Source organism: Colletotrichum abscissum (assembly GCF_030869225.1).
Source record: "Colletotrichum abscissum strain IMI 504890 chromosome Unknown Scaffold_123.1, whole genome shotgun sequence".
NCBI lineage: Eukaryota > Fungi > Ascomycota > Sordariomycetes > Glomerellales > Glomerellaceae > Colletotrichum > Colletotrichum abscissum.
Genome location: NW_026850014.1, coordinates 1 through 17069, shown reverse-complemented (window position 1 = coordinate 17069; position 17069 = coordinate 1). Strand labels below are relative to the sequence as shown.

The 17069-nt window shown below is 51.3% G+C and overlaps 6 protein-coding genes across 6 annotated transcripts; 3 read left to right on the top strand and 3 right to left on the bottom strand.

Annotated features, from left to right (window-relative positions):
• Positions 1–23: 23 nt before the first annotated feature.
• Positions 24–1235, top strand: CABS01_16656 (uncharacterized protein; the record flags this gene model as incomplete). The annotated part of the gene is made up of 1 exon (XM_060549986.1): positions 24–1235. A coding segment is annotated over one exon (1212 nt), but the record flags the coding sequence as incomplete, so codon positions are not given.
• Positions 1236–2085: 850 nt separating this feature from the next.
• CABS01_16655 (uncharacterized protein) lies at positions 2086–2557 on the bottom strand (the record flags this gene model as incomplete). Its single annotated transcript, XM_060549985.1, has 2 exons — positions 2086–2408; positions 2485–2557. The coding sequence occupies 2 exons, from the start codon at positions 2555–2557 to the stop codon at positions 2086–2088; spliced, it is 396 nt and encodes a 131-aa protein (XP_060404526.1).
• A 2203-nt stretch (positions 2558–4760) lies between these two features.
• Positions 4761–5619, top strand: CABS01_16654 (uncharacterized protein; the record flags this gene model as incomplete). Its single annotated transcript, XM_060549984.1, has 3 exons — positions 4761–4988; positions 5036–5435; positions 5480–5619. The coding sequence occupies 3 exons, from the start codon at positions 4761–4763 to the stop codon at positions 5617–5619; spliced, it is 768 nt and encodes a 255-aa protein (XP_060404525.1).
• A 2506-nt stretch (positions 5620–8125) lies between these two features.
• Positions 8126–10419, bottom strand: CABS01_16653 (uncharacterized protein; the record flags this gene model as incomplete). The annotated part of the gene is made up of 4 exons (XM_060549983.1): positions 8126–8727; positions 8788–9215; positions 9284–10198; positions 10355–10419. The coding sequence occupies 4 exons, from the start codon at positions 10417–10419 to the stop codon at positions 8126–8128; spliced, it is 2010 nt and encodes a 669-aa protein (XP_060404524.1).
• A 1083-nt stretch (positions 10420–11502) lies between these two features.
• On the top strand, positions 11503–13845 carry CABS01_16652 (fungal specific transcription factor; the record flags this gene model as incomplete). The annotated part of the gene is made up of 1 exon (XM_060549982.1): positions 11503–13845. One exon carries the CDS (start codon positions 11503–11505, stop codon positions 13843–13845), a length of 2343 nt encoding a protein of 780 aa, XP_060404523.1.
• A 2018-nt stretch (positions 13846–15863) lies between these two features.
• CABS01_16651 (uncharacterized protein) lies at positions 15864–17069 on the bottom strand (the record flags this gene model as incomplete). Its single annotated transcript, XM_060549981.1, has 2 exons — positions 15864–16314; positions 16374–17069. Coding segments are annotated over 2 exons (1147 nt in total), but the record flags the coding sequence as incomplete, so codon positions are not given.

Sequence of the window (17069 nt, the reverse complement as noted above, 5' to 3'; positions counted from 1 at the left end):
TGCTAGGATTTCATCACGAAGACATCAGGTTGTCTTTCAGTGCTGAGCATCAAGTTTTCATCGCCACCTACAGTCTACCAATACGCTCACAAGCTGTCCCCGAACTCTCTCACAGCGTCGACTCTCCCTCCTCCTCGTCTGATCATGAGAAATGCGCGATTGGTGTCACCAAGCATTCTGGCAAGGCCTCAGAGAAGGAGCATCTCCAAGAAACTCGGTCGTTTAATACTGGGTCCCTCACCATCGTTGTTCGCGGTTTGACACGCTCACAAGATTGTCAAACCCGCCCTCTGCTATCACCTCGCAGATCCCTGGCTGCTCTCTCTGGGTCCAGCCATTCCTCGGCTACCAAAAGTATTCAGGCAAGCGAGAAGACCTTGGGCGGCCTCGAATCCGACAAGGAGTCTCAGGGCAACGTGCGGACAACTTCTCAGCCTCCCGTACAAAGGCACAACGAACCCCCCGTCGGCGACTGCAAGACCAAAGGCCCCCCCAAAAGCGACGTTACCTCGAATCGTCGCCAGAATCCTACAAGCCAGTCGGAAGCCTTTCTCCACCAAAACTCAAACACCGACTGCGTTGACGAATGCGCAATTGATGATGATTCCGAGTGGAAAGACTCGATCAAGAAAGAGAAAAAGTCTGGCGTTGACGAGAAGACTGTCTTCCAACGTGTCGAAATCAACGATAAGGCGACCTCGCATTGCTCTCTTATTTCCATGATGATCGTTGAGCAGAACAATCGCGGAGGGGTAGGCAATATTGCCTCTCGGTCTACCTCAGTAATCCCTTGGTCTCGTGACAGCCACCCGGCCCCGTCTACCTTGGCCGTCTCTCTTAACGATTCCGACGACGCCCCATTGATGATGAAGCGTGGAAACCGCTCGCAGTCTCTGAAGCCTGTCACCGAGGTGCCACGGTCCGCTCGTCGGTCTATCTCCAAGACTGCTAGCCGCAACTTCCAAGACGTCCTCATCCCCCGAAACACACGACGAAAATTGGTAAAGACAGAGCTACCTGAGCCTGTCCGACGGAATGTGTCTTGGGAGCGCCAACAGAAGTCAGCTACTACCAATCCAGTGCTCAAGCGCCGTCATGCCTCCCATGACGTCGCGAACCTGAAGCAGTATTCCGAGATCGCCTGGACCACCACGAGGAAGGATAGGTCCATCGATACCCTATACTTCGCTGTTCACACGGCCGATCTCGACGGTTTCAACACAAAGGGATGGTGACGTGCATGGTCGCGAGATGGGGACCCTGGAGTCACTATAGCGACGAAATCCGAACAGTTATTTCACTCGCGCGGTTTCGATTGGGACCGCGGGGGCCTTACTATTTCCACAGACGCGCAGTGACTTACGGATCAAGCTGAAGTAATTATGGATTCATGATGATGCGGCAGGAAACAATGGTAGTATTTGTATATACAAGAGTGACAACCTTCCGATGCATTCGCGACGAGCGCACTCAGCATATCTTCGGATAGACCGCAGACGACTCAGGCACGAAGTGGCACGGCAAATGGTAAATCATAGAATAAAAAACACAAAGTGAAGCCCGCTTTCGAAGATGTGGGCCGTTGGAACTGAACATCACGCAAGGCAGTGCGCACTGGGAAGGTCAAAGGCATGTGAACGATACTGGTTCCAAAGGTGCCACGACTAAGTTCAAGTAGACGATGATCGGGGTATCTATGGAATTGGTGCTGCTCAAGAGATAAGTTGACAAGTTGGAGAGCTTCAAGGCCTGACTAATGCGCGCTCTCCCGATGCTGTCATGAATGCTAGGCACAGCTTTTGAGCCTGTCTCTCGTTTCCTCGAGCATTCGAATTCCCGGCTCTCGCCATGTCCCGTTTCGTTGCCAGACTTGACCTCTTTGTGGAATACCATATGTGATGTCTTCTACATCGCTAACACGACGCATTGTCAAAAGTTCGGACGCGCCCGATCTATAGTGCTCAGTAGTCCCAGTGCAGCGCCTTCACGTGAAAGGATTGAGAGGGCGAAAATCCAAGTAAGCCACGTAGAAAATCAGACTAATGTCTCATAGTTAGAGCAACTCAATGGAGTGAGGTAATTTGCTCACATCGTCGTCTTTCCGAGCTCCATCGTCAGAGCGTTGGGGTACCTTTCGTGACAACCCCACTCTGAACGGAGGCATTGATTTTCCTTCATAGATTGAAGCATCGGGTCACCAAAACCATGCACCCGATCAAGGGGCACACAATAGGGTTCCGACAGACCGTTGTAGATCAACTTACCCGAGTCGAATAGTAGGTAGACCACCCAATGGGTCATTGGAAATTCGAACTTGAATTCGGGATATAGCGCAGCATCTCCCTCCGAAGCTGCAGCAAGAATAGTACGATCGTGCTCGAAAGAATCGTATGGCAGAGCACAAAGGGCTGGAGCTAGATTAGCAACTTAAGTCTGTAATTTCAAGATGTATCGAGACTTCTGATCCAGCCAGCTCGGGCTGACCGCGGTCTCGAAATGATTGGCTTCCGCACCAGGAGTTGAGTTCTGCTCGGCACTCAGAGATCTTTCCGCACATGGAACGGCCATACTGCTTCTTTTCTTGGATTTCTGACGTTGACCGTATGCCTGAGAGGAGTCTATTAGCTTCGTTGCAGATATTGATCAACTCGCTAAACCGTCATAACGCGGAAGGAAACCTGGCCTCATGCAGCAACAGGTGCGCTTTCAAAGCTCTGGCTTACTCTTTAGATGCAAGATTCTTCCGCAATTGAAAACTCAATACATGGGAGATTTCGCATGAAGAAATTTGTGATGTTGACTGTCATTGTATAGCTCAACTGTGTTTGGAAAACTTGGTGGCGAGAATCGCGACCGGAACATGCCCCCAGGCAATAAGATAGCCGCATACTTATATAAGGGGGCCAAGGTTGCGAACGTTGAGGTGCTGCCCCCAGAAACGAGGAAAAAGAGACCCAGGGTCCCTGTACAAGACCCTGTCATCGTTGAAGCCACTCAAATTCAGCGAGGAGCGCATGATTCCTTGGAGATGGCACTCAAACGGCGAAGTCAGGCCTGCGAGTCCGCTAGTCATCGGTTCGTTCTCAAGTTAACCACCTCAGGCCGCGTGTCATTCTTGTTACGGGCCATAGATATGTAGAGCTAATCAACCAAAAGGTGATGCGGTGCCCTCTGCTATGTTAATCACCATGAGGCGCGAGACAGGTACTCAGCGCGAAGAAGTAACCGGTGTCTTGGCATCGCGCATGGTACAGAGGAAGTGCTATGCCATGGAAATTTCCTTCATCGTTGAGCCTCCCAGCATGAACACTGAGGGAGGTGAAAGCAATGTCTGCGTCTGGATGGTGGAGGAGAATAGCTGCAAGCTCCTCAGGGTGGTAGAATAGCACAGCATGGACGTTTATTGTGCAGGTGATTTCGAAATGATCCTTGATAAGCTCTACGGCTGCCATGCTGAATAAGAATGCGACCTGGCATGAAGCGTGGTAGCTAAAAGGTCTTGTAAAGCCCTGATTACAACACTGCTGAGGCAAAGGGCACAACGAACGATGAATTGCGGCTTCGACAAAGTAGATGTCCAACATCACAGATGTACAACTGTGTTGATTGGTATATATGGCGTTGATGCCGCATGCCAAACGAGTACAGCGAGATACGGGCGAAAATATCGAGGCTCTTCTTACTGTGGCCTTATTCACACCGCCTGATTCCTGGCTTAGTCCGCACCATCGATCAGCCTGCGGCAAGGTACTGGCGTGGTGCGTGGGATAGCCTGAGTTAATGTGGCCAAGCTGCCAAGCTTCTGGCAGTATGCATGGTAATTATGGCGAGGCAGACCGGTGAATGTGGCAGACGCTGTTTCGTTCTCGCACATTCCCTATGCCCTCAAAAGTTCAAATGAGTCACCCCATGCACAGCGGAGTGAGGTATCGTCACTCATACATGGCTGGATTTCATCTCTATTGGTCGTGGCTCTGCACTCATTGGGTAATAGTCAGGGATCGGGCTGCATTCAGCGGAGTGTCAGACTCAGGTCTGGCTGTGCATGCATGCTGGCAGTTCACCGACTTCGAAATGGTCAGGGGTCAGGGTGCCCTGGGTCCTAGGATTACAACCAGCAGCCGCGTAGGTTAGGGGAGAGAGGGCGTGTGCATTTTGTGTCGAACCATCTTTATCACATCTGCCATTGCCGGTCCATAACTAACTGCGCCTTGATTGCACATGGGGCTAGTCATCAGGCAGCCGTGGCGGACTGCATTTGATGTAGACTAGTTAGGTCGAGAACTCGCCTCCCGCCCATATGGTGATTGACATACTTTGATACACCTTGGTTCGGGGTCCATTTTCCTTGTCAGAGGATGCAGAAGGGGTGTAATAGGTCGGTGAGATAAGAGCCTGACAGATGCTCATACGCACGTATACGTACGTTGTCACATCTACCTTCGCCGCTAGAGGTTCACCTGTGGGTACTATCCAAACGATCCAGTCATAATTACTCACCGACGATAGCTCTCAGAAAGCCTAAGTTGCTTCATCGTGACCCTTGCTTGTCGTTGTCCCGTCATACCGCTGCACCAGACATGCTACCAACCCAGCCTGCCTTAGGCCTTGAGCTTCATCGTATAAGACAGTGTCATGACCTCCAAGAACACGATAAATTTCTCTCCGGAAGCTGTATCTCAAACTCTTCACCCATAGAAACCAGTCCGTTCAGATTCTCAACGCGTTCTTTCTGGCTACATCATTCTTCGACGCCGACCATGCCGTCACCTTCTCTCATACCACAACCTCCTCCAATCAGCGATGATTCTTCGCACAGAATGATTGAGGGACGTCATGACAAAAGTCTAGATGGTGAACGGCGCACGCAACACATCATTTCATTTTCCAATGTCGAACTATCGATGTCATCCACGATCCAATACACTGAACATGTACTACATGGCGCTGAGACTCCGGGCCGGTTCGGCGGCGCAAGCCGCCTTCATGTGAGTTGGACTTTCTGAGTTTGTTAGCAGATACTGACAGTTCCAAGTCGTCTTCGAGACATCAAGCTGCCAATCCTCCGAGATCCGACGAGTCTATCTCTGACACTGGACACGTCGCGCCAAAACCTGATGGCACAAGAATTTGCCTCACATCGCATACGGCTCCGAACTCTGGAATTCCGGGTCAACCCTCGCTCGAGGCGGGTGGAGCGAAGGAGGCGAAGTGTTTCTGCGAGAACCTGGAGCTCGGCATTATGCCGCCTGCTCGACTAATCCACAACGGTAATCTTTACAGAGTAAAGCAAGACCCAGTTGAGTTTCTATCAACTTTGAAGAAGCCATTCGCGGCTCCATCTGGATATTTCATCTTGCATGGTGCCAAAGACTGGGTCACGGAGGGAACCTTGGTCGTAGGCTGTGATCGATCGGTCCTTGCTTGTTTCCAATGCAAGAAGACCGCAAAATGCAACACAGAGCTTAGACCTGATGTGACCAATGGGCTCTGTTCAATTATAGAATGACCTGGCTCCTCAGACCTGCTGTCATCCTCGTAAATGCCACTCAGAACGACCGAAAGGAACGAAATACTGATTCGTTTCAACATACGCCACCGGGTCTGGGCGGAGATTGAAGGTAGTGCTTACATCAAGATTCAATATGCACAAGTAGCGCTGTTTATTGATGTTGAGGCAATAAAGTCATTGGTATTCAGTTGATGGATCCGCAATGCAGGCGCCAGTTGTGACTTCAAGTATTTGCCTGTAGGATCTGCACAACGGCCAGGATTTTCGTTAACTCTATTTTCAAGATACGGCAGAAGAATTGTTCGACGCGGACCAAAGGTTTGAGGTCGCATTCCTAGAAGATTGCTTTGATGAATTGGGCCGGCCGAGGGCTTGTGATTTGGTTGGAGGCTACGCTCCCTAGTCTTGGCAGCCTTCCGGCTTTGAAGAGTCTCTATGTAGGGAGTAGAGATACGTAGGCGGGTGATGGCCAAAAAGGTGCATGATCTCCTGTGGGAAGATAAACGATCTGAGTGGGACTAAAGCAACCGTTCTTTCTATTTGAGGTGAGGCCGGTTCTTTCTCTTTCTCCCACACTGCCCCGTTTAGCCTTTCACCGATGTAACCGGGACTTCTATAAAGTGTCTCAATCAGCAGTGCCCGCCCAAACGAGCCCCCAGCAGTGACGGCTAAATATAACAGACGCTGCCCCTAAGTTACAAAGCTCCAAAATCCGACCTCTGCCCGGGAGTAGCTGTCAGCGCTCAACTGGCTGGGTAATCCCGCGTTGTCTCACACCTCAACGGTCCGAGACACGGTCAACTTCTTCCTCTCCTGACGATGTAGCTGAACGGTGCAATTGAAATCTCGGTGTGAGGATGGCCCCTCAGATTCGTTGGCTGATGCTGACAAGTATCAAGCCCCTGGAGCGTCCTTCAACACAACACCAAGTACAGTGTACATGACACCAAGCCTGGAAGTCGCGACACGACCCGATTATCCGCGAACAAGGGTGTCGTATCGCCTGCTCGCCTTCCAAGCACCCCAAATTGGGTGGCTTTTGCGCCGCAATAGGGGCCGCTGCGCGTGCCAGACCACCAATCACACACTGCCTAGCAAGCCCGATTCAACTCAATCATGTGGTTGTTTGTCAACGATACGCAAACCCCTGTCAGATTACCTTCCCTGCCCTCTGGGAGAAATAAGCCTGCCAGGATACGGTGGATTCTTCACAGCCCATGTGTGATTCACCTTCCCCAGATCAGCTACCTCTTTTGGGCAGCTCCGCTTGAGTTGACCTGTCGAGTGTCGCTGCAGCGGGAAACACGCGAAACCACTGCCTGTCTGGGTGCTTGTACGTGTCCCGCACCTCAGCCGTGGCTCCTATCGCTACCTCAAAGCCTACCTCAACACCGAGGGTCCTATCGGGGAAGCCCTCAAATTCAACGGTCCCTCGTGGTTGTCGTATTACCTAACTAAGAAAGCCGTTGAGGGCAAGGCGAACTTTCAGAGAAATGCCGCTTTGCGTCAGCGGCTCGACGACTTGAACGAGCTGGACCCCGAGGAACTTGGGGACTTTCTCTTTGGTAAGAGAAAGAGATTTCGCCTGGTATTCACAGAGTTATCAGCCAACGCGTCTGGGTTGCTCTCTGAGCACCGACACACCGGGTTGGCCTGGATCGGAACTATCGGGTACGACTGACCGTCAACAATCAGTGCAAGATTTTGTTTGGTCTGGCCTCGGTAATTCTCGGTTGCGGTGGTGAATGAACCTCATAGGTAGCTGAATCTGTCACTTGCTGCGCGAGAAGCCAACGATCGATCTCGAGGTCACTCGATACATGTAGGCAAAACATGGAGAAAAACATGATTCTCTAGCTGCCAGCGATAACAAAAGGGGCAACTGGTCGTATTCTTGGGCGCCGAAGATGAACCAAGACCTCTGGTCTCGCTGAATAACGAAAGTAACGCGTACTGCGTCGTGATGCTCTCTATCGTGACCAAGCCGTAAAGTCTTCGTGCGAAGGGAGCAAGTCCTTGCCTTACACAGTTCATCAAGACATCACTTGCAGTGCGATAACAATGCATTGTATACTGCTGTAGCCTGCAACTTAACCCCAGCAACTCGTCGCAATGAGCTCGCACCATCTGGCAATCCTGGTATGATAGAATCTTTGTCAATCCTTCCGTGTTGACTTTCACGCAGGGACGTGTAGTCAGTGCTTGGCCTTTCAGGGGCTCTTCCTTTTCGAGTCACAAAGCCTCGATCCAAAATCCATCACACCGCCCTTGGCTTAATGCTTTTCCGCCCGTGTATAATCTTGCCCCACATAAGGATGGTACTCACGAATCACGAGGCCTCGCAACTTCGGTCAAAGCTTGACTAACACACAAGACCGACATGGATGGAGCTTGAATCTGGGATAGTGCTCTTTCTAGAGCCGTCCACTGTTCGTATCTTGTTACAAGAGCCGTATTGGGGATGATAAATGCATGACTAATACTCCGTGAAACTTTCCCAAGATGAATTCATCCAAACAATAACAATGTAAGAAAGGAAAAAGATCCCCGTGACACCGTGAATATCCTTTGTACTATGAATTTCAACCAAGTGAGTCACATGCCGAGAACACCTTACAACTTCCACGGCTTCCGTTTCAAACCCAGTTCGCTCGCTTCGCAAGTAGCCCGAAAGTGCCCCTCTCTGTAAGTCAACCACTTGCCCGATGTTGCAAGTCGACAACCTAGCCAAAGGCAGCGGACTGAGCGCTCGCTCATCATTGACGAGGATTCGAGATACTTCTCATCGTCATCCACCTTTGTGGTCGAAAACCAATCGTTGGGATAGTACTCATCAACCCATAGGAGGCCCCGCTGCGCAAAGTCGTCCGGCAGGGGACGAGGGTCACCCTTATCCGGCCGGGGGAAGTCTTCCGACTCGATGATCTTGTATGCTTCAGCAGGCATATTCGTGTGCATGATAGTATTCAGGAGTAAAGCGATGAGCTTCCAAGACATCATCTTTTCTACCAGTTCCATCGCTGCAGGGAAGTGAGACAAGTGTTGAAGGAATGAGAGGGTGACGTGTAAGTAGGGTCGAATACTCTCGTCGCCGAATCGTCTCAACACAACGTTATGAGTACGAGCGGCAAAGTCCAGAGCGTCCAGGAACTTCTGTGTCGGAGCGACGACAGTCTCGGTCCCTTTCATTGGGACGTCTACGTCGTCGGCTCGGCCTGATTGGATGGCTCTCATAATGGGATTGCTCTCGCTACCGTATTCAAGGAGTGATCAACCCAACGCGATAGAAATGTAGTATGCTCTATCTAGCCAGCGACAAGTGTGATGTGCGATGTGGTTGTTTAAGCTGTCGATGAACTCGTTGATAGACGATGAGAGTTGCTCGGTGTTCTTGCCCGAAAAGAGTATTGCATGAGCGCGTACAAAGGCTGCGTCAATCTCCTGCAGCCTGGTCTGTGTGCCATTGAGATGCGGGTCGAACAGAGTCATGGTTGACTCGCGAGCAGACAGGAAGGGAAGTGGCACGCAGAGAGACTTCGTGTAATAGAAGAGCTGCTGCAGAGCATTTGGACGAGCCAAAATAGCGAGGTGGTGGTAAAGACGACCCGTCTGAGGAGCCTTATCACTAGCTTTTGAATACCAATGGCGAGAGACTGAGGTCCAGACCTCTCTATCCTTAAGATCATCATCTTCGATAGCCATCCTGTAATAAAGGTCAACACGTATGGAACAAGAATATTGGTCACAATCTCTTGTCTTAAGTTTACTGACCGATAGCGGCTCAAGTCGCCGAGGCATTCAATCCAAATGTCTTGGAACGTTGGAACAGTCTCATACAGCAGAGTCATCATAGAGTACGCCAAATAAATGAACGTAAGCATATGTTCGAGCGAGGCGGGCGGACGATGACGCAAAAGCTCCAAGAATGAATGAATCCCATGCCTCCACATGCGCTCCGGCATTGCGTGCTTGCTCGCGAGCCGTCGCAATCCCGGACTGGCCAAAGGATGCTGAGAGGCAAGGAAGAAATCGTGGTGTTCATGTAGCAAAGTTCGATGTAGACCGATCAATGCCTGCCACTGCTCATTGTTCAGCTTGGGATTGGTCTCGTTGTTTGAACTTTGAGCGTTGTCGACCTCGATGCACTGTAACTCGATCATTTCGAGTCCAGCGTAGATGCCCTTCACCTCGGCAACAAGTTGTTCTTGGCCAATAGGGCGTGTCTTTGGCTGCTTGATTAGTACCTCAGCGTTATCAAAGTTCGAGGAACGCGGATGCTCGAACGACCGATCAGAAGCTGCTCTGGGGAGATCGGACCCGTCTCTCTCCTTGAATCGCCCGCCATCGGACCGTCGAGGCGCAGATTCTCCTTCCTTAGGAGTCCATAATCTACCAGCCTTGTGTGCCGGGTCTCTTTGGAAGTCAGTGTCCTCAGCATAGCTGGCATCAGAAGCCTGCGGTTGCTGTCGAGCACGGCTACGCTTTGGATGCGAAGACCCATGAACCCCATCCTTCCTCTTATTCTTTTCCGAAGATGGGCTGCTGGCCTCTTGACTGTCATGACCAGCCACAGATTCATGAGAACTCGGGTCGTCTTGGTCTATAGGCTCCTGTTTTGAGGCAGTTGATTCGAGCGGAGGTTGCGGCTGGTTTGGCTTGGCACGCGTTCGCTGGCGGTCCTTGATCCTAAGATAGTGAACGTCAGCGTTGAAACAAACGGCTCTGCGAATAATGATATTACTGTAACCATGTTCTATCTACTAAATCGGTTTGCTCGTTGTCGTGCCTGTCGTGACCGCGGTCCGTGAAATGTTGCTCCACATCGCTTTTCGTGGGGCTTACAGGAAACGTATGATCATTGCAATATGTGCATTTTCGTAGGTTCGAGTCGTTGGCACGCTCGTCATTGGTACTTCGCTTCGAAAGATTGAGACCCATCCTATGCGAGTTTTCGTCAGGCTGAATGTTTCCGCGTGTGTTACGGCCAAAATCCGTGCAGGGACAGACGAGGCGAAGATGCTTCGGGCTAAAGTAATTCCCTAACGTGTTTTGGGTCGACCAGATTCTGGAAACGACAAACCAGCAATAGAACAAGAAGGCCCTAGATACCTTCTATCAGTGTTAGCCATTGAAAACGGGCATACACTCAATCCGGGGGCCGACGATATAGTGGCTAAAGACAACCACGTTCCCACCCTCCTCAGCTTGCGTCGCGGGCACGTGAGCGTTAGAGTGATTGTTCTTGTTTAAGTTAGTCACACTCCACCTCGTTTGACTTTTCAATCCCACACTCCTACTTCTCTCGTTTGGCCCTTGGCCATTTCCAGCAGATAAACCCTCTTCATTCCAACATTATCCACCGACCCCGGCTTCTCGGCGCCAACTACCGCTAGAAATTGTGCTCTCCAATTCCAGAAAGCAGAAAGAACACGTTTATTCGGCTACAGGTCCTTTGGCTATCTTGAAATCCTAATCTCGCTTAGAAACTCATTGTGTATCACTCGAAGCAACCACCTATCCGTTGCGTCCTATCAGCAGCCAGTGTCCACTTGACTGTGCTATTTGAAATACTTTGACCTTTGCCTCGACAGATAGTGGCCATCGTCCTCCAGCTCTGCGTATCTTACCCTCCCTATCATTCATTCGCCCAATCGCCTGCTCCCCTTGCTGGCTTCACGGGTCTATAACAGACCCGAACCGTTACGATTTCTTCCCAACTTCGCATTGAGTCGTTGCTCTCTCCTGGTTCGGACTCCGATGACGAACCCAAAGCGCTCCCTACTCAGACCACGCCAAAAGGAAGACGTTATAAACTCTTTGCCTCAGAGGAGGATACCTCCACAACTCTCAACGCAGCAAAGTCGGCAGGTAAGCAAGCTCCGGGAGAAGCCATACCTCAGATTTACATCATACCCGACGGCGATGACTCGAAGGCGACCTCGGCGGGAGGCTCAAGTGCCAAAAGACCCTCTAGAGCCAAGCGACCGCCGATGAGATCTAGCATAGCTTGTTTGAGATGCAGGAAATCCAAGATCAAATGCGACAACGACAATACCGGATCGCCTTGCGACACTTGCATCAAGGCAGGACACAAGTGTGAGTTTCCTGATCCAACGCCTCTTCCGGCGAAACGATCAGAACCGCCGACTGCGCCGAAGCAGGAAAGGGAAGTCGGGCATGACCGGAAGCGAGTAAAGAAGCTCGAAGATGCCACGTCCTCTGATGGACGTACTGTCGCCGCGCTTGCTCAGGAAGTGCTTTCGGTACACTATCTTACCGTCGACTTGTGGCATCAACTCTTCGACATATATAAGTTGCACTTCGCTACCGAACTGCCGTTCTTACATCTCCCAACTCTCAAGGGCATCATTCACGACAAGGACATCAAGAAGCCGTCAACCGAATCAAATCTGATTTTATTGGGCATTCTGGCCCTCACTGCAAGATTTTACCCCGACTTGGTCAAATATGTGGCACACATCACACATGACAAAATCACGGGCCCAAAACCTCGCGGTGCTCTGCCCAGGCCGGAGCCATCAATGGCCTCAGAGTACTTCGCAAACGCCCTTACGAAGGCACTGGGACAACTCGAATCAGCCCTGACATCAGCTACTATCGTCCGTGTTCAAGCTTTTCTCATGCTCGGTTTATATAAATGGAGCCAGCCGAACGGCGGACTGGCGGCATGGATGTATGTTGGTTCTGCCATACGGATGGCTCAAGGCTTGAAATTGGGGTCCGGAGACAAGCCTTTGAGAGGGAAGAGAAATTTGACTCTGTCTCCTCGCTCGAGTAAATCTACTCAACTACCCCCAGACCGTTGGAAAGACCAGGAGATCAGACGCCGTATCATGTTCAGTTGCTTGATACTGGATCGTCTTTTGTCCTGCGGATCTGATCGGGTTTCTATGGTTCGGTCCGACGACCTTCAAATCCAGCTACCATGCACTGAACACGCCTTTGACCTAGGCCGCGTTGTCTATACCGGATTCTTACGACAGGTGGGACATGGCATGGAGCCACCAATCGACGACAGTGTCTTGAGTCGATTCGTGCAACTAGCAGATTTCTGGGGCGATATCACCAAGTACAGTTTCGCGGGCGGCCGCCATACGGAATCCCTTCCACCGTGGGACCAAGAGTCGACTTTCTATCAATTGAATAAGAAGGTAGACGCCTTTTACGCTCACCTTCCGGAAGAGTTCACCTGGTCTAGCTCGAACTTCTGGAAACACGACAATAGCATGTATGTGTCACTTCACATGCTAGGTGCCCTGTGCAAAATCATGCTGCATCGCGAATACATCCCGTTCATCGCCATCAAATGTTCCGAGCCGGTTGGTCCTCTGGCCGAGCCCGTCTTTGGCCCCGAAGCTGTTCCCGACCACTTCTGGGAGCGCAGCGCAGAGCAGGTCTTCAAGGCTGGAAGGGAAATCATCGACCTCATCTCGACATGCCGAGACAAGCTTCCTCATTCGTCACTAGTCATATTCGCAATTTGGCAAGCAGCGTTTGTTGGAATATACGCACGGCACTATCCCCACATGGATACTCAAAACCACATGGTCACCAAACAGGAGATCGAAGAACGGAATTCAGGAGCCATGTCTGAGAACACGCAGACGGGGAACACCAGTATCGCTTTCCAAGCATTGACCAAGGTTGCACCTTACTTCAGCATGGCCTCCAATTACGTTACGTATTTCAATGACATTGATCAGTATCTCACCAAGGTCTACTCCGACTACACAAATCGAGGTTTGAAGAAGAGCGGAGATGGTTCTCTGCCCATTCGACTGGGAGGAGGTGGCGGCGGACTGGAAGAGTGGAGGGCAAAGGCCGACAAGATTACGAGCAATGGCATCATCATGGACGACGACCGGCCAACAGCCTACGACGGCTCCGATGGATCGCGGGCTAGCACATTGGAAAGGAGCTCTTCCTTGTCGGACAGCCGGAGAGATTCCCGCCAAGCGTCGTCATTTACCGCCATCAACGCCGCCGCATTCCACCAGCAAGCCGGTCACGAAGGCTATGCCGGAGGCATTCCACATCACTCACCAACTCAGGGCTTCCCGCCAACTCCCGGCTCCCTATCAAACGAGGCTGCGATGGCTAATGTCAATGCCGAGATAGTCAGCATCGATTCATATGTGCAGCAGAACCAGGGTCAGCGATTCGGCACTATGCTTGAGGACATTCAGGAATTCACGACGGGCGGGATGGTCTGCACGCCCAATATTGGTGACTGGGACATGCTCAAACCCCCCTTCTATACGCAGATGGCCGGTGGCAACCCATTACCCCAGTTCAGCGGGAGTTATTCTTGAAATGGTCAGGTGAGCAGGTGGAACAGGCTTCTAGGCCCCCAACCCGAGACATGGTTATATGGAGATGATGTATGGGAATGTTTGTGTCAGGGAACTACATTTAAGCGCGTGTGAGATTTTCAGACAGAAGTTACGAGTGCGTTATAATCTTGGGTACGAAGCTATCTCAATTCCTCCCCACCGCGGAGCGAACAGCCACAGGAAAATGTCGACCGAGCATAATCAGCATGAGAGAGCGTTAGACAAAAGAAAAAGATAATCATCATCATATTTATGAAGAGTTGTTGCGCGATGTAATCAGTTGCGCCACATAAGGGAAGGGCTCCGACAAGACCAACACTAACACATGACGAAAGTCAACTGACGGGAGTCCTCTCCCTTGGCGCTGCCTGCCGCGGACGTTGAGCCACGTTCTCGTCACGTTCGCATCACGCAATTTCCTCTTTTCTTCCTGCTTGCAGTTTTTCGTTCACGTGGTGGGAGCGTATCAGCAGTCGAGTTCGAGTCGAAACTTATTTGAGTTCGAGTCAAAAGAGGAGGAACATGTTAAGTCAGTCTTGTTAGGAAAAGTCGGGGTCAAATGTCAGTCAAAGAGGTCTCTGTACGACGCCGGCCGTGTCCGCTTCCGCTGACATGTTTCGGCACTGGAACAATGTCTCAAACTGGTTTCCTGAATGAAGGTTTACCGATTCCAGGGTACGCGTTGCGTTTGGTGGTGGGAGGCACGGTGGTTGCGTTGCCTTGCGTTGCGCAGCCTTTTCGCACAAAAGTCGACCGAAAAGGAGCGCATTCCAATCCATCCGTCAACCCCAACCCAACCCTTGGAGGGTAAGAAGGCCCGTAAGGTAGTTCTAGCCCACCAGAGATTATCCCCGAGCTCTAGCTAGCTACACGGAATTCAGGGTTGAGAAGGTTGCAGGCGTCGATGTTTAGGGGCTCTCTGGATGACGTGGGATCACTCGAATCCTGAGACCTTCTGTTTTCTGGTACCTTGAGTGTGTCTAAGGTAGGCTATTGGGCTTACGGAAAACTCCATCAAACTCCCACGTCTTCTTTTTTCCCCTCCCTCACACCGGTCCGGTAACAAGCTGCTTTTCAGTTTCTCACCTGGCTTCTAGGTTATACCTTTGTACCACGCACACTGTTTATTTTATTTTTTTCCCTTTTACGCCTCCCGAGGAAAAGATTGTTTAATCTTGTTGAATGGAATTCTGCTATCTCATCAGACGGACGTGTGATCGTCACCAAATGCCAGCGTGCGGTTTGTGCGGTTTATGCAACTTGCCTTTTTCGTATATGTGCGTTGGGAAAGGGGAGGGTGGTTCCTGTTACTCCCGGTCCGAACCACACGGTGGGTTCGGACGATAATGCTAACCCGACCGGAAGGTAAGGTAGTACAGAGGAGGGCAGCGAGACGCGGTTCCGATGTGGGGCGCGGGTCAGGCCCGGGAGCTTGCAGGTCCGTATGGGACGGATGGGGCCCGGGACGGTAACCGGACCGTGCGTGTGAAGACAAAGATTACGCGAGCCCAGACCAGTATGGACGGTTAGGGCAGACAACCGTGTCTGTGAGCGAAATTCTTTCCAACGAGGACTATTGCCCAGTATCATCGAACTGTTGTTGGTCATCAAAAAGTCCGTCCCAAGAATAGCAGCCGTTCGCACCCGGCCGTGCCGTCGATCCCTTCGGTGATTATGTTGAACTCATATTGGAAGCCCCCAATGGAAACCAGTCGGTGTCTTAGACATGGATGTCAACCGGCCAGCACATCAAACTTGTGAATACCGCCCGCATGCCTCAACAGAACGCTCTTGAAACTTGTGATGCCTATAAGCCGACAAGAAAAATTAGAGCTTAGCCTTGATCGTTCCGCCATGGGCAGACGTATGAGCTGGGCGCGTCGACACCAACTCGCGGTTCTATGTCCCGAGGTTTTGAATCCGGTGTATGACCGTGTAAATGTAATGATGGCTTCTAGCTAATCCTTGTTGAAAAGTCACGCCCGGAAAATGAAGGCTCATCTCGGAGTTGGATCCTCATTCAGCATGCAGGCGTTCTCTAGCGCATTTGTCCATGTACCGCTTGTGCCTGCGTGGCTGTGTTTAAGGTGCTGACGGAAATGGTCCGCGCGGAAGAATTTCTTGCTCGTGTTGCACTCTCGGAACTTGTGGATCTCTCGAAGATGGTAGACACGCGTTTTACAGTCCTGCTCGGTGCCGTGATGCGAAGCGGGATCCCCTGAGCCTCTCCCTTCTTTGAGAAACTCCTCACCGCAGAAACCACAAGAGTCTGCTTCACCGGGACGATTCGTACTATCGTGGAAAGCTTGATCATAGCCATTCAGAGCCGAGCAACTCCAGCTTTGCCTCCGAATATGAAGACTATTTTGATGGCGTTCGGCCTCGTTCTTGTTCTTGAATCGATTTCCGCAGAACGAACACGCATACTGCTTTTCGGCTTCATGAGACCTGCACATAATCAGCTCATGATCAAATGATCTCGCAATGTCTGAAAGCTTGTTACTGACGCTAATTCCGCGGCCGAAGTGAATTTCTTGGGTTTCTTCGGGCAACAGTCGCATAAGAATCCCCTCGAGATCTTGTGCTCATCAGGCTTGCTCGCTTCTGTGGGCTTGTGCGGAGAAGCTGGAGGCCCGTCATTGCTAGTGGTCCGCTGGTAGGTTACTCTGGGAATGGAACCGCGAAGCGAGGCGTTCAACGACATCATTGCATCATTTCTCCCGGACGAAATGGCTCCCGGAGACGGTTCGCCCGGAGAAATTTGGCCATATGACAAACCTATGTTGGCAATGCTCCTCGTATGCAGGTGTGAATCCGAGCTGTGAGACGCCGTGGAACACGACGACACTGAAAATGCCGATTCTTGAGGAATGACGCTTAGTTGAGGCGTAGGTGATTCTCTTTGGCTTCTGTCGTGGCGATGTAGCGAGTCACTTGGAAGTGTGACAGCAAGTGATACGGTGTTACCGGGATTCGTAGATGTACGGCGCTTCGCCCCAGTACCGTCGTAGTGCGCCCTTATGGGGTCTTCTATCCGCAATCTCTTCGTAGGGTTGTTCTCCTTCATCTCCATCTCATACGCCTCGTGGTTGTGCGGTAAGGCATCGTCGCTGTTGTTCCTCCTTGAGCTGGCGGCGAGTGATATTCCCGACCAAGATGGGATGGCTGGCTTTGAGAGGGCAGAGCTGGGAGTCTGCGTGTCT